Raw genomic sequence first — 27,169 nt, 5'->3', positions numbered from 1 at the left:
TTCCTTTAGGAATGTTCTGAAGACCCACATGTATCCCACTCATTGTAAAACAGGAAATGAAATCAGTGTAGCATCATGGCTAAGAGTATAGGCTCTGACATCAGACCAGTAGGATTCTCATTTCCATAATGTCACTAGCTATATGACCTTGAAGAATGAAGTTCCTTGTCTCTCAATCTCAAATGAGCCCTTACTTGTTCTTTTCTGTAAAATGGATGTAATTACAGAATCTGCCTCACAGGTTTTGGGAGGAATCAGTGCTGGTCATTATATTGTTGCATGTTACCTGGGGAAATGAGATTCCAAAATATTCAGTTTCTCATAGCTCTGGGGACTGGAGTCTCATAGCACTTGGTTTATGTTTATGTTCACATAATGTTCATATGTTTCCCAGGAACTGTGTTCACAAATTAATTCATTTCCTGCTGCGTTTTGAATTGGTGCATCTGCTGTTTCTGTGTTTACTCTTTCCTTTGGTCTGGACCATCCTGTTCTTTTCTGAAAGCCAGCAGCTTCTCCAGAGGAAGGGATCAAAGCAGGGCCAGAGCCTACAGAGAGACTCTGGCTTCTTTCACAAGACAGAGACGAGGGATCAGAGAAAAGCACAGGGCATTTTCTTTTCTGTTTGCAAATGTTGACTGGGAATGGTCATTAATTAATTTCCTTTAGCTGGGGACCACAATCACATAGTAAACAGCACAGGTGGAGATGGACACATTTCAGGAACATAACTGGGGGGTGAAAAGCATGTCACAAAGGGATACATTGGTATGGTTCCACTGATAAATGTTCAAAAGAGCAAAACAACCAATATATTGTTTAGGGATACAAATATTCATGGTCAAACTAAAAAGTAAGGGAATGAAGAACACAAAATTCAGGACTAGCTGCCTCTGAGAGGGAGGGAGGTGGGTGGAATCTGTGGCAGGCACACAAGAATGCCCAAAGGTAATGCTATCTTATTTTTCCTCAAATGGGGTAGTTGGAACACAGGTGTGTTCATTGTACCTGGATTATTCTTTACATATTATTGATCAATATTTTGTGGTATCCTTCCAATATCTAATTAAAACAATTTATTTAAAAACAATATAGCATATATCATACTCCCACCATTGGAACCTGTGATTTGATAATGGAAGTCAGTGCAAAAACAGGATTTACACCTGAAAAAATTCCATAGAGTATCTCCTATCCTTACCTTTAGCTAAATAACTTTCAATTGCACTGTTGTTTTCATATTTTCACCAAATATTTAAGGACTGCGTATGTACAGTTAGTTTGTTTAGGACTTTGACACTGGAATGACTTGGGAAAATAAACCATTTTGCATTTAGGCCTGCTTATTAGAAGTGTTTCATTCTTAATCAAAGAAATAGATGAACTTTTTACACTATATAAAGTTAGCAGTGCCTTTATCTCAGGTTTTATAATACATTGCTGTAGTTCTAAATCAAGAAACAGGTAAAGGGCAGAAGAAGCTTCAAAAACATATGAAGCCAGGTGTGGTGGTACATGCCTGTCATCCCAAGAGGATCTTAAGTTTGAGACCAGCCTCAGCAACTTAGCAAGACCCTGTCTCAAAATAAAAAGGGCTGGGAATATAGTTCAGTGGTGGAGCACCCCTGGGTTCAGTCCCCAGTACTACAAAAAATAAAAATATAAACTAGCATGGGAACTTTAATAATCAGTGTACTGCCACATTGACTCTATTATATGTGGTTATGTGGTGTCCTATTAATTTTGCATACTTTCAGCTGATATAAATATATAATCCCTCTATATACATGTATATTCATGCATTTGATTATATACAGGCATTTGAATATTCATTTGAATATCTTCTAGAATATGCCAAAATAATACATTTCAGAGAGAAAGTATATAATAGTCTTTCTTTTCAGATCTTTACCTCTGTGAAAAAGAAATGTACTTCAAAGGTTCACCAAGGCATAACTGACAATGCTGCAAGTAGCACTGTGTAGCTTTGCAAATAGCTTTTCTTTTTGTTTTTTATTTTTTTTCTTTCCCAGACATGAAATTGAGTCTTTTCTCAAAATCTATGTTTTTCATCTTTAGATTTCTTCATGATGCAATCAATTAATGCACTATTTTTAAACATCTGAATTAGCCAATCTGCCATAAGTTTTCATGGATTTACTGTCATTTTAGATGGATATGATAGGAAAGTCAACATTAACATTTCTGGATTTTCTTGTCATAAAAAAAGAGTCTCAACCATCAGAAATTTATCAACCAGTTTCTCTTCATTTGAATGTCTTCTAGAATGTGCCAAAGTAAAACATTTCTTCAGTGTTACATGTATAAAATGAACTTCTACATATATATATACATAGCTTTGATGTGTTTTCCCATCAAGATTACCATTTATATATTTCACATGTGAATATTAAATGAATTTATAAGATGAAAGTTTTGATCTTGAACATATAATAGAAATTGTTCCAAAAACAGAAAACATGTGCAGCAGTGTTAAAATCTGAGCAAACAACTATTCTATATCTACTCTAATAAATGACTATTTTCTTTGATCCAAAGGGGAGAAGATTGTTAGTACAGAGAAATTTGTTCTACGAGCAGTTGTACGTTCAGCTAATATTACAAATTACCTCTAAAAGATTGTTTTCCAATTTACCTAGAAACCCCAGAAGATAGCTGAGAAGCCTAGAAGACACAGCGAGGTGCAGCACTCTTGCTACCTCCATTCTGACTGGCTGGGGCCTGAGGCCTATCTGTGTCCATAACTTTTGTATAGGATCAGTCATAACTGACTAACTTATGAAATATTGTTTGATGGGAACAGAAGGTCTAGGAACATGTGGAAAACTTAAACTCCAGCTGCTCAGTCATGCCTTCTTTTATTTCTGATTTGGAGGAAATCAGCCTAAAATATTTTGACCACCAGTGAAATTGGGGAGCTAGAACTTTCCACAGCCCTGTCCCAATAAAATGAAGCTCCAGCTGGAAAGGGGGATACTGAACCTTTCTCAATTACTTTTGTCTGCTTGCTGGGAAGGTAAGATGAAGGGAGAAGAGCCCTCTGCTGGCAGTGTCTGGTCTGGCTTCTACCTAACCGCTTCCATTTTCTCTGTGTGCACTTCCATTTTCTCTGAGACAACCTGGCCCTCTCCTGGGCACACAAAACCCACCCAGCTCCCTTTATTTATTCTTTGCAGGTTTCCCAGGTCTCCAAGGCCCTGCTGGTCCCCCTGGTGCCCCAGGCATCTCTTCACCCTCAGTCATAACAGGACAGCCTGGTGACCCTGGACCACCAGGCCTAGATGGAGAACGAGGTAAAGACAAGACGCTCCAAAGAGGACCGGCTGTCCCATCTTGTCTAGTGTTTGGGAGGATCCTGTGCAGCTCGGCCTATTATTAGACATGCATGGGTCTGTTTGTCTATACATCCCTCCCCTTAGTTAGGGCATTGGAGTCTGAACTGTCTGTGTTTTACTCTAAAGGTTTGGGAAGGTCTGGGCACTGGGACTCCACAGATGCCAAAGAAACATTCTCTGTCCTGGGAATGGGCTTTAATTTCCTGTCAGTCCATAAACCTTCAGCAGCGACTCCTTCCTGCTCACCCACCTCTCATCCATCTTCCAATCTTATCCCTAGGCCGCCCAGGCCCACATGGGCCCCCAGGTCCCCCTGGGCCATCCTCGGATCAAGGTGACCCTGGAGACCCTGGCTTCCCTGGAATTTCTGGCCTTCATGGGCTCAAGGGAGACCAAGGAATTCCAGGTTTCTCTGGGCTCCCTGGAGAGCTAGGGCTGAAAGGTATGCCTGCTGAGCCCCTCCCCACTTCACAGTCAGAAAGAGCCCTGTGAGGAGAGGCTGATCATGCTTCTCCCTTCCTCACCCCTGCCCAGTCTCCATTCTACCACCACTGTCATGCCAAGGTCTGACTGCTTTCCTTTGGACTTTGCCAGGCATGAGAGGTGAGCCTGGCTTCATGGGGACTCCAGGCAAGATTGGACCACCTGGAGACCCAGGATTCCCTGGAATAAAGGGGAGGGCAGGGCCAAGAGGTGAGTTGAGAGCACGTGTTGGGCTGAACCTAAGCTCAAAGTGGTAAGGTAAGGTTTGGTGTAAAGTTCCTTCAGGAGTCCTTGCTGGCCATGCCAGGTAACCCTGGAGGCCTAAGCAGCTGGATCAAGCCCCACCCCAGGAGGTGGTTTCTGCACATTGGGGAAAAACTCTGCCTCCATCTGCTCCCAGGACTGAAGGTCACTGCTGCTTTTCCACCACAGATCCTACCCCGGACCTCCTCTCCCTGCATTATTTCCTCATGGATGGGCATTGGGCTGCATTCAGATCAACACCCACTCATTTGCTCAGTCCAGAAATGAGGAACCTTCCTCTCCATCCTTTACCAGCTCCACCCTGACTCCCACACATTCAATCCATTAGCAAGCCCTCAAGGGTGTATCTTTTAAATGTGTTTTGCCTCTGATCACTTCTGATCTCACTGCTACCCCAAGTTTCAGACCAATGACATTTCTCATTCATCACTCTTCCTCCCCTCCCCCAACTGTCATGTTTCCACATAGTAGCCAATGAAATCTTCCAGTAGCTGCCCATGTCATAGAAATTCATTGATAGCCCACAAAGCCCTATGTGATGCCTCCCCTTTTAGTCTCATGCCCATCCTCTCCCTGTGTTCTGCTATACTGACCTCTTGCAGGTGACCTCTTTCAGACATCCAAAAACGCAAGCCCTGTTCTGCCACAAGGCCTTTGCTCAAGCTAGTTCTACTTCCAAAAAGTGCTCTTGCTAATTCCTTCCAATGTATTAATGTTCCTACTTCTTAGAGGCCACTGGTTGCTCTCTCAAACAAATGACTGCATGCCATACCACCCTGTGCTCCTCCCCGCTGTCACTGCCTTATTTGTTTCCTTCAGAGCTCTTCTCACAACTTGCCCAAAGATTAAGGACATTTGTGAAATTGTGCACTGTGCATCTTTATTCACTAGACCATCATCTCCATAAAGAGCTATCTCATTCATTGCTCTATTCCCAGATCTCCTAGGTCCCTAAGACATAGTAAGCACCCAAGAAGTACTTGTTCAATGAATTACTAAGCAGATCACTAGTAAGGTAGCTGGCTGGGGTCAGGCTCCTAGGCAGTGATGCCAGCCAAACCTCTGGGGTGGAATTCAGTCCCTCAGTGGCTCTATCCCTGAGCCAAGGCACAAAGATGAGTATGACCTAGTCCTTGCCCTCAAGGAGCTACCAAGGCACTGGGTGATAGATGGGTAAAGAGGACACTGTGCAAAGGTTGGTAAGAATCACCCTTGTATCTATTGGGGACTATGAGGACAAATAGGGTAGAAAGGACCTCTGCTGAAGTCAGCCTGTCTTCCTTTTCCTCAGTCTGACAGTGCTGTTACTCCCACCTGCCCACAGGCTTCTCTGGCCCCCAAGGTGCTCCTGGACAAACACCCATTGCAGAAGCTGTCCAGGTTCCTCCTGGACCTTTGGGTCTACCAGGCATTGATGGCATCCCTGGCCTCACAGGGGACCCTGGCATCCAAGGCCCTGTTGGTCTACAAGGTAAGGATGGCACCAGAGAAAGGAGTCTTCTTAGGAAGCTGAAATGGTCTTGGCTGAGAGGCTGAAGCCACTGGTTTGGAACCCCAGTTCCTAGGGAGTGCCTTCATCGAGCACTTGTTTTGCTCCTTTACAAGGCTGCCATGCTTCTTGCCAAGGAGGGGAAAGGCCAGCAGGGTCAAAAGAGTAGTGGTTATACTTGACTTTGGAGAATGTGTGAGCAGAACATGGCCACTTTTTCAAACAGCTATCCCTCTCTCAAGGGCTACCAAGAGATGGAGGGACTGTTGTGGTGGATAAAGGGCAGCATGAGGCATTGGAGAAGGCTCAGGGCTTGGGGACAGGAAAGCTGACTTCTAAAGCCTAGATATGCCTCCACTAGAGTAAGTTAGTAGTCTCATGGGACTCAGTGCCACATTCTTGCTAAGGGATGCTGGCAGTTGCCCGGCAGACTTCTTAGTGTTGCTGGGAAGATGAGAGGAAGGGAGTGTGTGAAGGGGCTCAGAAAGGCTACGTGGAGTGCATGGTGTCAGGGCAGAGCTGGCTCCTTGAATGAAGAACTAGCCCAGGCAGGTTTTGACTCCATTGTTCAGTGTGCACACCCAGTTGTCAGGCAGCGAATCCTTGGCATGACACAATGCCCCTTTCCCCAGGGAGGGCACCTCTGGATGCTCTACACTGAATACCACCTCTGCCCCTGTGGGCTTTCTCTCTTGCAGGTTCCAAAGGTTTACCTGGCATCCCTGGCAAAGATGGCCCCAGTGGGCTTCCAGGCCCACCTGGGGCCCTTGGTGATCCTGGTCTCCCCGGACTGCAAGGCCCTCCAGGATTTGAAGGTCTGGTGACATCACACCAGGAAGCAGAGGGTTTCTCTGAGGTTTGAGGCTTGGGGATAAGTCAGAAACTCAAATCTGAGAATCAGTCAGATGGTGGTGGAGCTTGACTCTACCAGGAGGCTCAAAACTGTGCTGTTGCCCATTCACCCCACCACCGCCCTGTGAGCCTGTGAGGGGAGCCCTACATTGCAGAAGGTGAAGGATTGTTCCAAATCCTTTTCTTGGTTCTCTTCCAGATCTTCAGCCATAGGACTCTATACCACAATATGGTCACCTGCCCTGTACCTCCCCCTTTCTACCTGAGAATTCTGATATGGATAGGAGGGGGTGGTTCAAGGGATAACATTTAGGATGAGGTATGTCTGTCCATACCTCTGCTACTCACCTTCCATTTTATATCAAGAGTTGCAAATCAATGTTCTGAGTACAGAACATTTCTGAGACTGAGTGAGAACCTTGTTGCAATCCATTAGCCAAATCCACCATGGGTGGGAGAGGAGGGCAAGGTTTAATCTTAACACTGCTTTTAATGCCTCTGATTCAGCAACTACCTAGTTACCTTTTTCAGTACTGGGATTGAACCCAGGGGCACTCAACCACTGAGCCATATTCCCAACCCTTTTTGTTTTTCATTTTGAGACAGGGTCTTGCTAAGTTGCTTAGGGCCTCACTAAGTTGCTGAGGCTGCCTTTGAACTTGCAATCCTCCTGCCTCAGCCTCCCAAGCCTCTTGAGCCACTGAGTTTACAGACATGTACCACCACATCTGGCAAAGCTGTTTTTGTTGGCACTGGGGTCTGAATCAGAGCCTTGGGCATGCAAGGGAAGTGCTCTACTGCCAAGCTATATCCCTAGCCCTAGTTATCTCTTAGGAAGTTCTTTGAGGCTGAGCCCAAGAATGATCACACACCACCCACTCATCCCCACTCACAGGGTGCTCAAGGATAAGTAGCTGGGAGATGCACTTTTTAAAATGCAACTCTATAGCCAGGAACATCTGAACTGAGTTCCGACTCCATCACTTACTATCTGTGGAAGCTCCAAACCTCGGCCTCCTCATCTACAAATTGGGCTAATAATGGCATCCTGTCCTAGGGTAGTTGTGTGGTTCAAGTGAGAAGATCCATGTAGACAATGTGCCTTGCACAATGTGTGGTGCCAAGTGAGTAGCTGATGTTATCACTGGCTACACCATGCTTCCCTTTTCTCCTCTTTCCCTCTCAGGAGCTCCAGGGCAGCAAGGCCCCTTTGGGAGGCCTGGAATGCCTGGGCACAGTGTGAGAGTGGGCTACACATTGGTGAAGCACAGCCAGTCGGAACAGGTGCCCCTGTGCCCCATTGGGATGAGCCAACTGTGGGTGGGTTACAGCTTGCTGTTCGTGGAGGGGCAGGAGAAAGCCCACAATCAGGACCTGGGTAAGTACTGACTCTGGAAGCCAGCCCTGGCCACCTGTCACCATGATGACCAACAGCTAATCTCCTCTCTTCTCCAAGCCCTTTGGGCCCAGCATTATGTAGCAGGTTACAAGCACCAGCTCTGGAGTCAAGTGAATAGGGGTTCAAATGCTGACCCCACCACTTACTAGCCATTTTCCCTGAATGAGTTATTCAACCTCTCTAGGCTTCTACTTCCTCCTTAATAGAACAAAGATAATTCGAGTACTTACCAAGTAGGGTGGCATAAGGAGCACATGAATCACCCAATGTAAAATGCTTAGAACAGCATTTGGAATTTAAGCTTCCATTAAGTGTCAGTGATTAGCAGTAACAATAATAACATGGCCTGCAGGGTAATGATGATTACCCAAGAATTAATTGCATTATCTGTAGGTGTGCTAACTCTTAAATGAGGAGTCAGTCTAGTAAATGCTGGTTTTACAAAGCAGATTAATTAGGGAGCAATTATTCAGTTTATAAAAAGATTCTCATCATTATTAAAGTTCCCTGGTGCATTTACGTATGGACAGTGTCACAGGACTGTCAGGAGAGAGCTGCCCTGGTCTGGTAAAGCATTTGGATGTAAACTCAAACCACCATCTAGTTCAGTCCTGGTCGTGCTGCCTCTTAGCCAGACCTTACCTGTCCTTGCCCACCTTCTCCCCCCAGGCTTTGCTGGCTCCTGCCTGCCCCGCTTCAGCACCATGCCCTTCATCTACTGCAACATCAATGAAGTGTGTCACTATGCTAGGCGCAATGATAAATCCTACTGGCTCTCCACTACTGCCCCCATTCCCATGATGCCTGTTGGTCAGACCCAGATTCCCCAGTACATCAGCCGCTGTTCCGTGTGTGAGGCTCCTTCTCAAGCCATTGCTGTGCACAGCCAGGACATCACCATCCCACAGTGCCCCCTGGGCTGGCGCAGCCTCTGGATTGGGTACTCATTTCTCATGGTAAGGCCCTCCTGCACTGCCCCTTCCCCCAGTGGAGAAGCAGAGGGTTGGAAGCCCTGGGAGGGCCCCTCAAGATTGCTTCCCAGGCTCAAGGAACACTGGGTAGAAAGCAGAGCTTTCAAAGAAGGGAAATGCTTGGCCCGGGTTTGGCTAAAGACCAGAGATCTCAGTTCTGCATATAGTTCTGGATGTGGGGGAATATGGCAATCTGTACCCAGTGTTTCAGGATGAAAAATGTATGAATTCTGGGCTAAGGCTCTACCATTTCTATGCCTGCTTTAGTTTTGACACCACCAAGGAAAGGACAAAGCATACTATAATCTGAGGGGACAGTGAGGGAGAGACTGGCCCCAGTCAGGGTCAGGACATACGCTCCCTGGTCTGGCTGAGCATGGCATGCCCTACTCTTGTGCCACCCTCCAGGACCCATTCTTGCCACTGCTATTTCCTCCTGAAAGGCTCAGATGAGGGCATACTGTGTTTATATGCCCTCACTGACATTTTTAGTGCCTCTTCATTTTTGTGGGAAGGCAGTGGCTAGCTATGTTATGTGTCTTGGTAACAAAGAGAACATATGTAAGCCCAAGGAGGCATAAAGTCACTCGCTCACTCACATGTGGGGATGTTTCATTTAATGAAAAGTCAATTTAAGGGCCAGGACAACCCCCCAGGAAACCAATGTGGGACTCACTGAAATGTCCTGCCTTGCCAGAGCTTCTCTGCTGAATTAGCAGGGGTGAGATGGTGAGAGAGCATCTGTGAAGAATTTTCAGAGGTCACAAGCTCCCACATATCAGTGTACCCACTGGGGGTATGGTGCTTCTTTGTTATGCCCTGGGTGTCACATTGGGCAGTTTATACCAATGTAATACAAAGCCACCTCACTTGTCGTTCTTTTCTGTTCACCACGCAAACCAGGAAGGAAGGAGAAAAGGCCTTTAAGCTTCCACAAGAAGCCATAAAAGGCTATGTACTCAATCACAATTGCTTTGCTCAGCCCTTATTCAGAATTTCTTCACTCTTATTTTACATAATTTCAACATACTAGGATATTTATCCTCTTAAGGGTAAAAGTTTGGACTACCTAATAATGCATCTTGAAGCAGTTACATAAAAAGGAGAAAAGAGAAAATAATTCAAAAGAAACCCAAGAATTGTAAAAACTGTACCTCTTGGTATGGGACCCTTTGCATAATTACCCCTGTAAAAACTGACATTTGCCATGTGTCGTCTACAAAGTTGAAAATACACAGTGTCTACTGTTTGGTAAAGTAAAGAGATGTGTCCTGTGTTTGAGCAAGTTTTCTATTCTGAAGGTCAAAATGAGGAAATATTGCTGGGCATGGTGGTGCATGCCTGTAATCCCAGCAGCTTGGGAGGCTGAGACAGGAGGATGGAGAGTTCAAAGCCAGCCTCAACAACTTAGCAAGGTGCTTAGCAACTCACTGAGACCCTGTCTCTAAATAAAAGCCACAAAATAGGGCTGGGGATGTGGCTCAATGGCTGAGTGCCCCTGAGTTCAATCCCTAGTACCCACCCCCCACAAAAATGAGGAAATCTTTGATGCTTCAGCTTTCAGGAAGGGTCACTTGAAAGGTCACATGGAGACTTTCCCTCTCTACCCTAGCCAACTTTGTACTTCTGCAAAGTAAGGGATCCAACTTGGGCATATGTCCTGAGCCTCTTCCCCCTCTTCTGTGGTCCAGATGACAGTCCAGCTCTGGTGAAGGGATAGTGGTGGGGTGTGGAGAGATGAGGGGCTGCTGCCAGTGGGTACAGTGACTAGAGACCATCAGCTCATTTGTGGCCCTGGAATGAAATGCTGAGGAAGTCCTCTGAAGTGAGGCCAAATAACAATGAGGTTTTTCTTTTACTTGGCAGCTAACAAACACTATATGCTACCCTGAAAGGTATGGCACAGATTGAAAGTGTAAGTGGTTCTCATGGAGGGAGCTTCAGGGTACCAGCTATTGATGGACATGCTGCTAAGGGAGGGGCCATGGTTGAAGCAGTTTGTGGAATATTGCAAGCTCTTTCCCTTCTTACCAGTACAAGGTGCAGTAGATAAAGCCTTAGCAAACCCTAGGAAATTTACCTTAACCCAGCCTTTCTCAGATTCATTTTTTTCATGGAAATTGGTGGGGAGACACCTCAACCACCTGCAAATTCAGAGTTTGGGAAACCCTTATTGAGATGTAGTCATTGGCCATGCATAGTGGGTTTTGAGGTAACTAAGGAGCTTGGAGGGGGCCCCCCAACCCGGAAGGCTACTACAAAGAAGGATGGGCAGCCTCTACCTCTAAACCACAGTTTGGGGCATGTTGGCTAGAAGCTAGGGCAGAGCCAAAGGACAAGTGCTGAGGAGTGGCACACACATGCCCTTCTGTGGCACCTCCCCATGCCAGGCCCTGGCAGGCGCAGTTTACCAAACAATCTCCTGTCTGTTTCAGCACACTGCTGCCGGGGCAGAGGGCGGAGGCCAGTCTCTGGTCTCCCCTGGCTCCTGCCTGGAGGACTTTCGGGCCACTCCTTTCATCGAGTGCAGTGGTGCCCGAGGCACCTGCCACTACTTTGCCAACAAGTACAGTTTCTGGTTGACGACGGTGGAAGAAAGGCAGCAGTTTAGGGAGGAGCCCATGTCTGAAACGCTGAAAGCTGGGCAGCTCCATACCCGGGTCAGCCGCTGCCAGGTGTGTATGAAAAGTCTGTAGGGTGGCATCTGCCATTCTGCCCCTTGCCCTCTCTACCCCTTCGCAATGGCCACCTCACAAACCTGAACAGTCTGAAGAAGAAAGACCTGAGCCCTTGGCCTGTCTGTCAAGTAGTACATTGGAGTCTCATTTGGGCTGGACTGCTGGACATGGGTCACCCGACCCTCAGCCCTCGCAGATGAGCCCACCCTGCTCAGATCTGCTGTCCCATTTCCATCAACCTGGTGCTACCATTTGATTTGGATGTTTGTGTGACTATTCATGGCTACCTCAGAAAGCTTTGCTGGGCCACCACTTTCTTGGACTGCTAGCTTTCCTCCCTGTCTTGATCAGAAAACACTTCACAATAGTTAAGAAGTCACTGCTTTATGACCAGAGGTCACCACATATTATGTGACTTAAACCAGAGCCCAGTGTTTCCACATTAAATTTTTGTCTGGCTGAACATTCATAGATGCTGCACAGGACAAGCCCTCACTATTCAAGGCAGCCCCCCTATGTCTAAGCAGGCAACAAAATTGGAATGAGGTACCAGTCAGTAGCCTGGGGTGACTTTGGCTCCTTCTAGAATGAGCAAGACTGAATCCCATATTGCTGAAGGAGGCTTGAAGGCTAGCAGCTGAGAGGGGCCAAATAACTCCATAAGGTCCCAGACAAATCACTTCCTCCAGGTCAGCTCTCCCCCAGCCAGAGACAGAGAATTTGGCCTGGTCCAAAGTAGAGCAGAGGATGCAACAAATGTGGCCAAGCCCATAAAAGGAAATGAGAACCACAACCCTTTTTCCTGGGCCAGGGGTAGAGGGGTGGATGGGTAAGGAGGTGTGAATTTTGCTTTTGACTCCAGGAACAAAAGGGTAAATCCTGTGTCCTGATTTCTCAGAAGTCCCTGTTTATTCCAAATGCCATCCAGATGTGTGCAATGTGGCAAATTGAAGCTACAGTGTTTTGGTTTCTTTGCATTCTGAAGCTATTAGAGACTTTCCATTAAATTGGTCATCTGAGTGCTCTTTCACAGGTAGCCTTTTAAACTATTTTAATATGTTTTTAAAACCTCATAAAAATCTAGCACACTCCTCTCATTAGCAGTGAGCAGACTAAGCAAGCCTGAGTTGGCTATAAAGTATACTGTATACTGTTTGTGAGATTTGTTTTAGCCATTTCTTTAATTATCAGTTTCCCAAATCATTCTTAGCTATGTTGACATGAGGTAATTCCTTCCAGGTGATTCTGTTTCCTTAAGTATTATGTAAACTCTGCCAACACAATGCATAATCAGTATAAACTGAACTACTGTCACCTTTACCTCCTAGTTGAGTAATAAACATGGTATCAACTTTGTACATAGCAAATAAAATGAATGAAATCTAAACATTTGACTCTTTTGACCTTCTTTGATGAGAACTTTTCTAACATTAATTCTCACTCAACCTTGTAACAAAATGTTGAGGCAATAAAAATAAGAGAATTGATCCAAGTCAGGGTTGAAGGAGTCCCATATTGGTCAACAAACCCACAACACACTTCAAGATAAGCCTACAACTGCTTTTATCCCCATGACGTGCTAGAGCTCAAGAAAGGATTTTCCATACTCCTGTACCCTCAAGATCATTTACAGATAAATTAAAAGTAGAGAATTACTAAAGTCATTAAAATCAAATCTAAGCTATATATGTATGTATATATGCACGTATATTTTATATGTAAATATACTTAAGTGTGTATATATGCATACATATTTTATATGTGCATATACTTAAGTATGTACATATATTTATATATGCATAAAATCCATCCTCTGGAAGGTTAAAAAAGAAATTAATAATAATTGGGAGATTTCAAGGAAGGGAACTAACCAATGGAAGGGAGACATGTTTCACTGAGTACCATTTTGCCTCTTTTGAGCTTTGAACCTGTGGAATACATTACCTACTAGAAAAAAAAACAAAAAACAAAAACATGGAACCTAAGGAAACAGGTGAATTAGTTGGTGGTAGTATCCAAACCCCAGATGCTGGTGTCCTGTGGAATTCCGTTAAGGGTGGGGGTAAAATAAAGAGCCACGTGAAATACAGAGAGTTAAGAAGGCAAGGAAAGGAAAATAGGAAGATAATGCTGAGACTTGAGTATACTCACAGCTCAGTGGTTAGCAAAGCTAATTTGATGAATATATGCTTTAAAACTTAGTAAGTTACTAGTCCTGAAATGGTTTGGAAATGTATTTAATGCACAGATTAAATGTCGCCACATGATTCATTTTTTCTACATATGGCTATCTACCAAAACAGTATAATTCAAACACAATTTATTTTTAATACCTCAAACATAAAGCAACAATTTAAGTGCATGGCAAGCTACAGCCTGCAGGCCCAGTCCAGCCCTTCACATGTTTTTGTGAAGTTGTACTGGCTTACAGCCATGTTCAGTTACATACATATTGTCTAAGGCTGCTTTTGCACCATTGAGTAGTTGTGACAGAAGCCACATGGCCTGCCGACTAAAATACTTACAATCTGGTCCTTTAGAGAAAAATGTTCTGACCTCCTATTTAAGTGATCATAATATGATTTAAGGACAAGTTGACATCAGACAGAAGTACCAGTAAGGATGAAGAGACTGACCCATCAAACAGCAAGGGTCCTCCAAATAGCAAGACAATCAAGAAGTGTACATTTGACATATTTTCTTTGACAAATGTGTGGTTATATATTACAGTTATTTAAAATACATATTCAAATAATTTGACAAGAACTTTTTCTCCCTGATTCAGTTACTTTATTATTTGAGCAAGAGAACAGATTGCTTCTTATTATTTAGCTCCACAGAGGTCACACCTGAAACAGTGATGAAGAACAGTGTAACCATCTCTCATCTGCTGGTGCTTGAGGCAAGATGGTAGTTTCTGTCTGTCTTCCAAATGTTCTCATTTCAGCTGCTGAATACTTGCTGTAGCCATGTAAGACAAGCTGGGAAGCAACGAACTCCTCCTAAACTTTCTAGACTCCATGACTGTTCTATTTCTTCCTGGGGAAGGGTTGTTGTCATTTGTTGTTGTTTTTTTTCTGAGAAATGGTAATTGGCTCAGTCATGATTGCTATTGAGTTTGTATGCTGCTGGCATACCAGGCACTTGCTGACTACAAAAGTTTTATATAACAAGTTCATGTTCTTGTGGTGCCAGATGGAAGACAGACCTACAAGTTGAGTTCCTATTATTCTACACACTCAGAATCTCAAAATCTTCCTCCAGGTCAAAGTCCTCCAATTGTTCAGTAGAGTCAATGAATTCTATCAGAACACAGAAATGAGAAAGAAGGAAAGCTTGACACGTGGGTTGATGTGGTCAATCAATGACCTCAGTGTGACGGTGGATTTTTAAATTACTTTGCTAAAGAAAGGCTTGTCTGGATGAGACTTACAATTAGGACTGTTACCAAGTATGAGACATTCTCTATAAAGACTTAAAGTAACTAGACTTGTTTCATAGACCTGATCACAGTGATCTGACTGAGACTCTGCAAGCCTGTCCAGACACCTTTTGAATCACCCACGGCTTCTGATTTGCTGTTTCTGAATAGAGCATGGGTAATTCAAAATCTAGTCATCATGAATTTGCATAGAACTTTTTACACTAAGCTCATGCTCTTCTTTGGTCATTCTTTGAAACTGGCAAGTATTGGCACATCAGAAAATTAAAATAATCAGCAACACTATTCCCTGATCAGCCTAGCTGAGCAGAAATTTTACTTTCCACAGAAAGCATAAGCCACAGTTGTTTCTGTCTCATAAAAGAACTGCTATGTGTGGGTCTGCTGACCTAAAATCCCAAACAAATCTTACCTGCCCCAGTGGTTGTCACTTCTGGTTTGGCTGGTGGTACAAAGGGAGGCCAGTGTGATGGATGTTTCTGAACTAATTCAAACATCCTTAAATTTTCCTTCAGAATTTCCTGGGGAAACACAGAAACAGTTGTAAATACTACAGCCACTAGGTTTCTGTCCAGTTGTCAATTTGTGACCCCCAAACCCTAAGAGGTTGACAGGTGGGGAAAATAGTATAGCAAGTATGCATATCCTCTACTTGAACCATCTGAAGACCTGAGCCATCTTCAATTCTAGATATTGTTGGCCAGGCAGGAAGGAGGAGGGAATAGCTGATGGACCCCCATATGCATTGCCCATGCTGCATCCCAAAGCCAGTTGCCTGAATCCAGCTCAATTTAGGGGTGAGGTGTTCCTGAACTATTGGCTCCAAAGAAATTTCATTTAATCAAAATAAATATGCCTCAAGAAAAAATATGCCCCAAGAGAATATTGGTATATAGTGGCATGGTTTCAGTTATAGTCCAACATTTAAGGTATATGTCCTAATTTAAATGGCATAGTCTTATAAAATTCTCTTCCTGGTTTTTTATTGGTCCTTTTAGTGATGCATGACAGGAGAGTTCATTTTGACATAATTATAAAAGCATGGAATATATCTTATTCTAATTCAGTCCCCAGTACCTCTCTTTTCCTCTCCTCACCCCACCCCCACTCCCTTCCCTCTACTCTACAGATCTTTTTGCCATTCACCATAGTTATTTTTAAATTAATTTCTTGTTTAAATGTGATACCAATACAATTTTGCTACATTCTGAAATATAAGTAATGCTCTGAAAAATAATTTTATATTATATCTCAGGAAATTATTACTTGGGGTTTCAGATTCAGGTAGGGACATTAGTGTTAATTATTCATTCACTTGTGAAGAAAAAAAAAATCTTTCCTTCTTATGCTTACAAAGGCTCTGGGCTCCCATCTCTTGAACCTTTGGTTTTGCAGAGAGAACTTGGAATCTCCTGCCACCTCACCCAGTGCTCTTTAAACTACCCCCTATGATCTTCCTTCATTGTCTCAACAAGCATTTACCAATGTCTTCCATCTATGTGGCATCGGTTAGAGGCTGATGATGAGGGAGGTAGATACAAAGATTGGCGAGTCAATGATATCACACAAGATACCAAAGAGAAACACTAACTTCATGTGGATTTCTATACATTGTGATTCCTTTAAAAGGTAGCATGTGTACATTTTATGTAAGTAAGACAGTTAATGGAGGGATAATCCCTCTAACCATGATGGAGTATATTAAGCTATAAATGGACCACTAAAACAAATAGAAAGTGCTTTAGTTTTTTTAACCATCTCAGTATTATGAATAGCGTAAGGCAGGATTTAGGATTGATCAATATGAAACTGGCATTTTTAGGTTAAAAAAATGTATATTTTGAATGACTCGTGGGCTTAATGGGATGAAACATTACGTTACAAGCACATTTGAGACAAGTCTTTGTTTCCCCCAAATTTATGCACAAATCTTCATATCTGATAGATGATCTGTTGCTTAGTTTCTTTCTCTTGCAATAAAATTCTATCAGACTAGGTTTATATTACTATGAAAAACAATCTTAAAAATGAATCAGACTGAGTAGCTTTCATTTTTAAGACTAAGGAAAACATTTTTACCTTCTGAACAAGGCTACACCAGTTATCAAAGTCTTTTTCTTCTTTGCAGAAAAATCCCTTGGGGAGAGGGAAGCAAAAGAACACAACTTAGAATTGCCCTTTGTATTACAAGATAAAGTTGTTGGCTGAGATTTAAGAGGTGGGCCACTCTCTTGCGTGTGTATTTCCAGCAAGAGAAGATTGGCTGGGCCTCTGTCTCCTAGTCCATTGCCTCACTTAGGTACACATATTGGAATTTGTTTCCTCTCTCACTCTGTTTCTCTTTGCTTCTCTGGCTCTTGCTCTCTCTTTCCCCTGTCCCTCTCCCCCCATCCTGTGAGATATTTTAACTTGAAGATCAGTCTCCAAAGCACAGGGTTAATTCCATCACATACAATGCACAAATATACACATCTCTAAAAATGTTCAATTAAACCAGCAAACAGAAGCCAAGTAGTACTTTTAGCGAGAGGCAATACTTAATAAGGTGGCTTTGACCTTCAAGAAATGATCTATCAGAACAGAGAGAACCAGCAGGTTCCATCTCATCCTCAGAGCCATCCCACAGTAGTGAAAGAATGTTTCACAACAAGGGAAGGACTTTTTCAGCTTTTGGTCACTGGTGTTCTGACAGTTGGGTTAAAGGGGAGCAGACAGGCCTATGAGCCACTGGCAGATGCCCCTTCAATGCATGTTGACAGCAACCATGCTTCCAGGGAAAACCTGATACTTCTTGAAATGTATGTATCAAGAAATGGGTGTTCCCTAGCCATGCCTATATTATTCCTTGTGCCCATGTGGTTATAATTTGAGGGAAAAGGACAAAAGATAATAATACTATAACAACATTTATAGAATACTTAGTGTGCCAGACCCTCTGCTAAGTGTCTTATGCACATTGCACCTCATACATCCCTACAAGGAAGGAACTATTGTTTCCCTCATTTTATGACAAAAAGTCCAAAGTTCAGTCCTTATCTAGTACATAGCAGGGCCTGAATTCGAAATTGAGTTATCTGGCTCCGGTGTCCTTTCCTTTTCTACTATATTACATTGCTTCTCAAGAGGGTGGTGAGGCATGCTACCTAACAACTTAAATAATTCACAGGGAACCAATCTGTAACAGGGTGTCATTGTATTTCACCCCCCAACCTTCAGATACCCACCAATGCTACAGAAGGATCCAAGTTCAAGATGTTCATTCTCTGTGGGGACTGCTGGCAATGGAAAGTCTGGTCATCAACCGTTCCATTCTCTTCGGTGTCAACGAAGGTCTGGGTTGTGTGAGGGTCCAAGAAGATGAGCTCGTCACCTGTTTTGAAGGAGACATGCTTAACATTTGAATAACCACTGCTATCCTTAGGGACAGGCCCCCTAGTTCTCCTAACCCCTTTCTTGGTGACAATGAGAATGGAATGACAGAAAGCCTGAAGCCAGGGTGAGCATGCTTGAAAGAAACCACTTGTGCCCAGATCTAATTATTCAATGAGAAGACTTACCCTAGCATTTACAACTCCTCAAAGTCCAAGTCCAAAAATGGAAAGCTACATGTTTGGGAAAAGGTGGCAATGAGAGAGCACAGATGACATGGCAGGCTCTGTGAGCAGCAGTAGCAAAGAAGCGATAGTAGAGTCACCAGGCTCTGAGCCCAGGAGTCATTAGGGAGCTGTCTGCCTCTTTTGGCCTTGAAAAACATCTCACTCTAGATCACCAGTTCTCAGATCTATATTCAGAAAGTACCTCTGGTAAGGGAACAGGCCTTAGCCTTCAAGAGAAATACTACCCAGACTGAAGGGGAATTGCTAAGGATTGCTAACTCCAGGTGTTGATTAGGTAACAGGTTAGTCATTGTTAGCAAGTAAGTAAATCCTTGCCAGAAAGCACTATCTTTGCCTCATTAAAAGACGTATAGATGCACCTCACTTGGAGATGTCTGACCTTTCATACATGAGAAAATTCACACTGCATTCATTCCATTGAAAAAGCCTTGCCCCCAAATGACCTGGCAGGAATTTCAGATAATAAAATATCTACTTTTTAGGATAATAAAATATCTACTTTGACCTAATAGTTAAAGGGCTGAGGTTCTTCTAATGGTCATTAGTACATGTCAAGTACCTAAGGCAACACCTAATTTCACTATCCAAGCCTGAGGGCTATCTGGGTCTCTATCCTCGATTGTGTCAGGTGATGAAAGAGACATCTATCTGCATCAAGAGAATGAGGTGGAGAGGGATGTCCCAAAGACCTTTCTGGTATGGTGCCAGGAGGGCACATCTATATACTTCTATTGGTAAAGAATGTATTTTTGATGTCTGTTGAAAAGTTTGACTTTTCTGTATCATAAACCAAAGAGATAACACACTCCCTGTCCTAATTTTCTTGTTTTTTAACTGGGGCCATTGAGCCTATTTGAATTACCTCATAGGATGTTATAAGAACTAGATTTCACCTCTGTGAGATACATATAACACAATATCAGTGCAAGGTCATCATAGAAGTATCTTTCTTCAAATCAAAAGAATTCCCCTACAAATATATGGTATCTCCCTCTGACTCGCTTTATGAAAGTCAAGGTACATATTCCCCCAGACCAAAGATGGGTGACATTCATGGTATCAAAATAATCCCAGATCACACTAAAGAGAAACAACCAAGATGTAAAGAAGGAAGCCTAAGATGATAGAAAAGTGAAAGGAAAAGGAAGTTGCAGACAAGAAAATAGCCAAAACTGGACTACAACCAAACTCTCTGCCACCAGAGTGTTTCCAGTTAAGGTGCTGAGAATAAAAACAATGTGTCTGACTCAGGCTTGGACCTTACCCCATGGGCGGGGTATGTGTGTGTGTGTGTAGTAGAGCTTTACAGGCTGCCTCTTTTCTGATGGTGCTTACAAGAGATACAGCAGAAGATGTAAAAAATAAATTCTAGAAATTACATGAGGACTGAATAAGGTTCTCAACTGAGGCCCAGGGAGAAGAGGCAGGCTTCTCAACCATCCACAGAAACAGGGCTAGCCCTGTTAGCATTAGTGATGTGGATCTCCAGGTAGCAACCTACGCCCAAGCGCAGAGAACAAATATCTCCTTCTCTCTAGGCAGGATAGAAGGCCTTAGCCATCCTGGCCAGAGCCTCCCACATTTAGAACTTCTCCCAGCTTCTCACCAGGCAGGGGACCCTAGGGAAGCAACAGAGTGTGGCAGGCCGAGATGACCCAACTGGGATGGAATCCTCACTTCACAATGCTTTCTAGCTAGGTAACCTTGAGGAATAGCCTCTCTTAATCTTGCATAATGTATAAGATGAAAATGACAGTCTCTACCCCACAGGGGTGTTGTGATAATAGAGATAAGAAAGAAACCCATGTGTTCAGTACAGACACAATTTTTTCCAAATATTTTTGACACCCAGATTGGTCAAATCCACAGATGTGGAACCCACAAATATGGAGGGCTGAATGTATATTTTTGTAACATTTTCTTTGACAGGAACCCAAAAGTTTAGAAACAGACAGCATTTTAAACTTACATAATTCCAAATAGTGGGTTTCATGCTTAGAAAAATAAAAGCCACCATGGGCTCCAGATTTTCCATTGTGCTGTAGTTCTTAGGCTTGACCAATAGATGGCAGCATTGGAGAGAGCAGAGGCAGCTGCTTAGCAACCACACCCTAGAGGAAGCTAGGAAGGATGGAAGTGTTGGGGTGGAGCCTTTCACTAAGAGCATACTATGTGCTTGGCTCTTTGCTGAAGGCTTTACTGCAAAATGACCTAATGGTGAGTCAGGCATTAGCTTATTTCATGTAAGAACCTGAGACTGTTGGTATCTTCCTTAGTCACACAGCTAACAAATAGGGGACTGGTGTATGAGGTCAGGTATGTCTGTTGCCATCCTAACAAACCTTCCAGAATCTCTGAAGAGACAGGCTGGGGAGGATGACCAAAGCCTTCTCCACCATGTCCTATACATATCCTTTCATGACATTCCCTTATAACTGCTCTGGCTCTCCTTGCCTGGTGACCAACCTAACTTCATAACTTCCTTGAAGCTCAGTCTCTAAGACTCCATTCCTGCCAGAGACATCCTATGCCAAATTTCCCTGAATATATGACTTCCTTGCTTATGGTCTTCAGCACTGACTGGGTATCTGGGTCCCTAGTACTCAAACCATTGTCTATGGACCAGCAGCATTGCACCACTTTGTTAGAAAAGTAAATGTTATGCCCTGCCCCACACATACTGACTCTGCATTCTACTAGGTTCTTACAGTACCTGTGTACATTTAAGTTTGAGAGGCACTGGGCTAGCTCATTCTGTGTGATCAGGGCCTTAAATGTATCTGGCCACAGATAGTAAGGAAGATGGTTAGGTCTCCAGAGGTGCTGACCTATGCAGGGAATTCCATGATGCTCAATTAAGGTCCACATTAGGAGGTTAGTGGTCTTAAGGCTTAGCAGTCACTATTGGGAAAGAGAAACTTCCATCTTTGCCACCTCTGATTTCACCCTGTCATGACTCTAGACACTGAACCAGCAAGACCAGTGGTGGGGGCACAGGAAGCCAGAAAATGTTCCTCCTAACCTGATTGCCTGAACCCCAATAAGAAGGAGATCAGCAAAGTCTAGAGACAGAAACTCCACTGGCCTAGGCTCACAGGCAGGAGACAGATGTTCTGGAGCAATGTTGTGACCTTGGGGATATTCTATGAGAAAGTAGTGAAACCATCTTATCAAGAGGAAAGGAAGTGGAGGTACTGAAAAGGGACCTGCTTTCCATCAGGCATATTGGAGCATTACCCTTTGTAGGTCAGATTAAAGACAGAAGGAACTAACCAGAGGCTGGAATATCCCTGAGTTAGATGAGGACCCACTTACTGGAACTGCCTGGTCTCCCATGCACACCTTCACCCCATACCCTCCCCTAACCCATGATGACTTACTTGAGATTCATCCTTTCTTACCTAAGAATCCTATGAAATAATAGGCGTTATTTGGCTTTCCTCCTAATGCCCCTAAAGACTGTGGCATCTTAAAACACTCCTAGAGGGAAAGAGAATGCAAGATTCTCAACTCACTTGTGGACTGCTGCTCACGGATCTCTGTGCTGACATGGCGGTGTGATGGGCAGGAAGCAATGGGCTTGGGGAAAGGAGCAACTTACTTTGAATGCGTCTACATACACAGGATTTATTTGGTTTATGCCCAAGCGAAGGGGTACAATGAGCAGCAGGGGTTTCCAGACTGGGCTGAAGGCAGAGGTGCCTTTATTGTGATTCGAAGCAGTCAGAGAATCAGAGATGCTTTCATCAGCTGTGTCAACACTCAAGGGTAGGACACAGCACATTTTTTCTAGAAACAAAAGACAAGAGATCTGGGTAAGTAAGAAGTATCTAGCTCTAGGAGATACTACAAAGGTAAAACTAACAGGGCCCTCACATGCTCCCTATCCTGCTTGGAAGGTCTCTGCCCCAGCCAAACGGCCCAGTTGGCCCTACTTCCCATAGAAAGCCTGGGCTATTCCTTCGGCTTCATGGTCTTCTTGCTGGGTCACTGAGCATTTGTTTAGCTCTGTACAGGTATTCTGAGCTCATTGATAGAATCTCATCTCTTAACTAGCCTGGAAGGGCCTTGACAGGGACATTAACTTCAGGTTTCTCTAAACCCCATGGCCTGGACAAGGGTGGGCTTCCATGAGACATCTACTGGTAGTTTAATAGATTATACAGTTTGATTCTCCTGCAGGAAAGGGAAGTGATACATCTTTGAGAGGCAGCAAAGACCCTCTAGTGTTTTTCTACCTTTAAGAAGGCTGAAAAGAAAGAGAAGCAGAGCCCTGTGTTCCTCTAGGGCCCCCTGACCTGGTAGAACAGGTCAGAGAACCCCATATTTTTGAATGGTGAGGAACAAACTCATCACCCACTAACCAGGAAGGTAAACAGGCTAGGGAACTCACTGATATCTTCAATGACCACTGTGTTATCCATCGAAACATAAACAGCCAAGGAATTCCATTCGTCAAATAAAGCAAGTTTTCTGCAAATGAACATATAATGAGTCACAATTGGGGAAGATGAAAATATCAGGAAGCAGTACAATTTATGCCCAGTGTTCCTGATGTCACCAGAGAGGCTGGTGTTCAGGTTATCTCTGACTCCTTTGACAGAGCTCTGGAACATTCCATGTCTAGGGACTGTATGTGAACCTCAAAAAGAAGACTTCACTTCACAGCATGGAAAAGTCCATCTCACAAAATGATGGGACTCCTACTGAGTGAAAAAGAAAAGTTACCTATGTATCTGCCCCCCAAATACCAAGAGATTTTGTTTTCTTAAATAAGGACATTCTGAATTACTTCTTGTCTTAAAAAAAGGGAATAATTCTGTCATTAAAAATATATATATTTAGGAATGGGGTATAGGTCAGTGGTAGAGCACTTGCACAGTAGGCATGAGGTCCTGGGTCCATCCCAGCACCAAAAATATATAGTTTGGGAGCATAGATAATATGTATAATGAGTTCCAGGAAAGAAAAACAGAGAAAGGGGGATAGAGGAGGGTAGATAGTGAAAGAGAAAGATGCATTATACTCCCTTCTCCAGCTACATTCAAGGAATGAGAATTCCATTCAAGGAAACTTAGATCACAGATGACTTGGGTGTGGGGCCTTACACTGGCTGAAGAGAGACAGTGTCAAACTGCATGACTTCAGGGCGGATTAGTAAGAAGACCCTTCTAAAGGAGAGATTATCTGAGGCCTATGTAAAACACCCTTCCCATTTTTCCCTTACCTTCTTCCCTTGCCAGTTTGAGAAAAGACATGTTTAACTTGGCTACTTCTGGGATATATGAGTCAAGTCCAGTCTCACTGGACAAAAGAAAAAACATCCTGTCTACCAAAGCAGCTCCCAGGAAGAGGTTAATTAACATTACACCTTTATTTATTTTATTTTATTCATTTTATTTTTTACTTATTTTAATTGGTATATTATAATTATACATAATAGTGGGATTCATTATATCATATTCATACATATTGCATTCACTTTTTTTTTAGTACCAGGGATTGAACTCAGGGTCACTCAACCACTGAGCCACATTCCCAGTCGTATTTTCTATTTTAGTTAGAGACAGGGTCTTACTCAGTTGCTTAGGGCCTCGCTTTTGCTGAGGCTGGCTTTGAACTTGCAATCCTCCTTCCTCAAGTCTCCTGAGTTGCTGGGATTACAGGTGTGCCCCATGGCGCCTGGCTACATTCACTTTAATGAATTATTTTCCCCCATAATAATGATGATGATGATAGTATGAGACATTCCTCAACTTATGATGGTTTGACTTAAAATTACTATGGTGCAAAAGCAATACACATTCAGTACTGGGATATTTCTCCAGGCTAATAATGTACCACCTCTATTATTATTATTACTTTGGTACTAGGGATTGAATCCATGGGTACGTAATCACTGAGCCACATCCCCAGCCCTTCTTAGTTTTTTTATTTTGAGGCAGGATCTTGCTAAGTCACTCAGAACCTCGCTCAATTACTGAGGCTAGCTTCAAATTGTGATCCTCCTGCCTCAGCCTCCCGAGTTGCTGGGATTATAGGCATGCACCACTATACCTGGTGCATCTGATACTCTCCTGTGATGGTGGGCAGTGGCAGTGAGCTGCAGCTCCAAGTCAGCCACAGGATTACAAGGGGAAACAACCAATATCCTACAGTAGACCATACTGCTAAGCAATAATGTTCAATAGGTTCAATATATTCAATATGCTTTTGACTCATGATGTCTTTAATTTACAACAGGTTTATCAGGCAGTAACTCCAGGAACATCAATATTGTTGTTGATGATAACAATCATGATGAGTCAGAGCCCATATACATTATGTGAGCTAAATTAAATTATGTACTTCCATTTGTATACTGTTAGGAACCTCGACATTCAGAAGAAAGAAGAAAATTCTGAGGGAAGTCACTTAAAAACCAACTATTTCAAGCCAGGTTCTAGGCTCAGCACAGTTATTCTAATCTTTTACACTTTCTGTCCTGGGTTCTTACAGCAGTTCCTGAAATACTGCCAGTTCCTGACTCAGTTAAGTCAATGATACTCAAATGACACTCATTTTTTTTTTTAGTTATTGAGGGAACTTTAATTTTTTTTTTTTTTTTGGATGCTGGGATCGAACCCAGGGCCTGTACTTACAAGACAAGCACTTTACTGACTGAGCTATCTCCCCAGCCCCAAAACTTTAATTTTTTAAAATTTATTCATGTGCAGTGCTGAGGATCAAACCCAGTTACCTTGCACATGCTAGGCAAGTGCTCTTCCACTGAGCTACAGATGAGCCCACAAATCACACTCTGGTCTAAGTAAAGAGCTCCTAGAGTTACTACCTGATAAACCTTTTGTAAATTAAAGACATCAAGAATCAAAAGCACATTAAGAATGTGATACCAAGGAAAACTTAAAATGTAGTTTTACTAACAGAACAGCTTCCCTTCTCCTGTTAGTAAAACCACATTATAAGTTTCTCTTGGTCCCCAGAAAGCCCAGACTGCTCCTGACACATGCATATTTCCAAAGCACTCTAGATAATTAATTAGTAATGGATTAATTTCTAATAATTGAGACAGGTCCCCTTCTGTACCTTACATGGAATAGGCCCTGCCATAATGCCCAGGAGTTGAAATACACTACACCAAAGGAGGCCTGATGGTTTCAATCTTCTGCTCCCTAAATTTGGCCCCAAATTCTAGCTGCCATTTTTATTCATTCTCAAACATTTATTGAGCACTTATGTGTGTGTGAAGTTTTATGTGGTAGAGTTGCACAGTGAACAAGAAAAATCTATCCTCTGCTCTGGAGTTTTCATTCTGGAACAGGTTGTCAGGAAGGAAGGAGGGACAAGAAGAAAGGTGGCCTGCGGGCATAGGAAAATCCGATGCCCTATTCACTTCCAAAAAGTTGGCCCTGATCTTTTCTCTTACATTGGGAGGCAAATTCTGGAATTTAACAGGATAACTATGGAAGTGTCATGCTGGGCTACCTTGAGTTTGCTGAGAGATGGCAAACTGCTGAGGGATTCCAAGACTCCCTAGGGGTTTTTCACCTCCAATAGGTGGTGAGTTCCTTGACGTGAGTACTCTCCAGTTTATTTCAGCACTTAACATAGGAAAGGCACCAGTAAATGTTAAATGAATTAGTTAATAGATTTTTAAACTATGAAAGGGCAGTCTACTTCTTGCTTGGGCTGGCTAAGTCTCTACTACTTAATCCTTTTCACTTCAAAGGACCCCCCCCCCACAGGCTAATAACTCTCTGGCACAAGCACATCAATCTGTAGGATGAGCTGCTGGATGAACCCTGGGGTATAGTCACATATACTGATACAGTAGATACAACTCTGATCAGTCCAAGAAAGACATGTACACATTTCAAAGAACTGTCTGAGCAAAATGGTCCAGGTGTTTGTTGACTTAGTGGGAGGGGGGCTTAGTGGGAATGCAAGAATACTTAGGTCGATGGAAGGTTTAGTTGGCTGGGGAGGGGAGCATAGGAAATGGTAGAAGAGGAAGATGCCAGACTCTTTTACTTACTTTAACACCTGTGCAACTGTATTTGGTCCAAACCATTCGCCAATTGATTTCCCTTCTCCTACACCCATTTGTGCTGTTTTTATGTGGAAAAAATTGACATGTTAGCAAAATATCTTCCAATGAGCTGTAAACTCCTAAATTTTTGCATAAATAATTAAGCAGACAGATAATAATTAAGACAACTTAGTAGAGTCACTTATATAAGGCAGGAGAAGAAAGAGATCAGGTATTGGTATTTCTTTCAAACTACTAATTAAGGATCTTACCCATTTGATGGATAGAATAACAACAGTCTTTTCTATCTAAGAAGCACTGTAGAATCCGTTGGTATTCTTTGGGTTGTTCTTTTTGTTTCTCCCAGTTCCAGTCTTTTGAAGAAAAAAAAGGGCTGAAATCGTTATTATAACTGTTTTTTACCTCTTAGCACTCCTATTGTAACTACAAATTAGAAGGAAAATAAAGATTTAACATCTAGAAGACAGGAATGATGGAGTTAGAACATTCCTAAGTATCTTTCATCTGAATAATAAAGACATCTGGAAACTGATCACTTTTCAAAGACTTAGTAGATATAAAGTAAAAG

The 27,169-nt window shown here is 43.0% G+C and overlaps 2 protein-coding genes across 2 annotated transcripts in view; one reads left to right on the top strand and one right to left on the bottom strand.

Annotated features, from left to right (window-relative positions):
• The window catches only part of Col4a6 (collagen type IV alpha 6 chain), a 298,224-nt gene extending 285,351 nt beyond the window's left edge, over positions 1-12,873 (top strand). Inside the window, exons 38-45 of the mRNA XM_047536018.1 lie at positions 3,198-3,314; positions 3,637-3,798; positions 3,951-4,049; positions 5,428-5,574; positions 6,291-6,407; positions 7,631-7,822; positions 8,513-8,799; positions 11,250-12,873. Of these exons, the coding sequence (XP_047391974.1) occupies positions 3,198-3,314; positions 3,637-3,798; positions 3,951-4,049; positions 5,428-5,574; positions 6,291-6,407; positions 7,631-7,822; positions 8,513-8,799; positions 11,250-11,510 (1,382 nt within the window). The 3' untranslated portion in view covers positions 11,511-12,873. The remainder of the gene's footprint in view (positions 1-3,197; positions 3,315-3,636; positions 3,799-3,950; positions 4,050-5,427; positions 5,575-6,290; positions 6,408-7,630; positions 7,823-8,512; positions 8,800-11,249) is intronic.
• A 1,394-nt stretch (positions 12,874-14,267) lies between these two features.
• Atg4a (autophagy related 4A cysteine peptidase) overlaps positions 14,268-27,169 on the bottom strand; it is a gene marked incomplete at its 5' end in the record, with an annotated part of 54,135 nt that continues 41,233 nt past the window's right edge. Inside the window, 9 exons of the mRNA XM_047535291.1 lie at positions 14,268-14,794; positions 15,347-15,455; positions 17,014-17,070; positions 18,159-18,304; positions 21,953-22,031; positions 22,153-22,340; positions 22,945-23,024; positions 26,587-26,659; positions 26,853-26,954. Coding sequence (XP_047391247.1) covers positions 14,724-14,794; positions 15,347-15,455; positions 17,014-17,070; positions 18,159-18,304; positions 21,953-22,031; positions 22,153-22,340; positions 22,945-23,024; positions 26,587-26,659; positions 26,853-26,954 — 905 coding nt within the window. The remainder of the gene's footprint in view (positions 14,795-15,346; positions 15,456-17,013; positions 17,071-18,158; positions 18,305-21,952; positions 22,032-22,152; positions 22,341-22,944; positions 23,025-26,586; positions 26,660-26,852; positions 26,955-27,169) is intronic.

This window comes from Sciurus carolinensis, chromosome X, assembly GCF_902686445.1.
Source record: "Sciurus carolinensis chromosome X, mSciCar1.2, whole genome shotgun sequence".
Taxonomy (NCBI): Eukaryota; Metazoa; Chordata; class Mammalia; order Rodentia; family Sciuridae; genus Sciurus; species Sciurus carolinensis.
The sequence above is the reverse complement of the archived record's forward strand: the minus strand, read 5'-3'. Positions and strand labels throughout refer to the sequence as shown.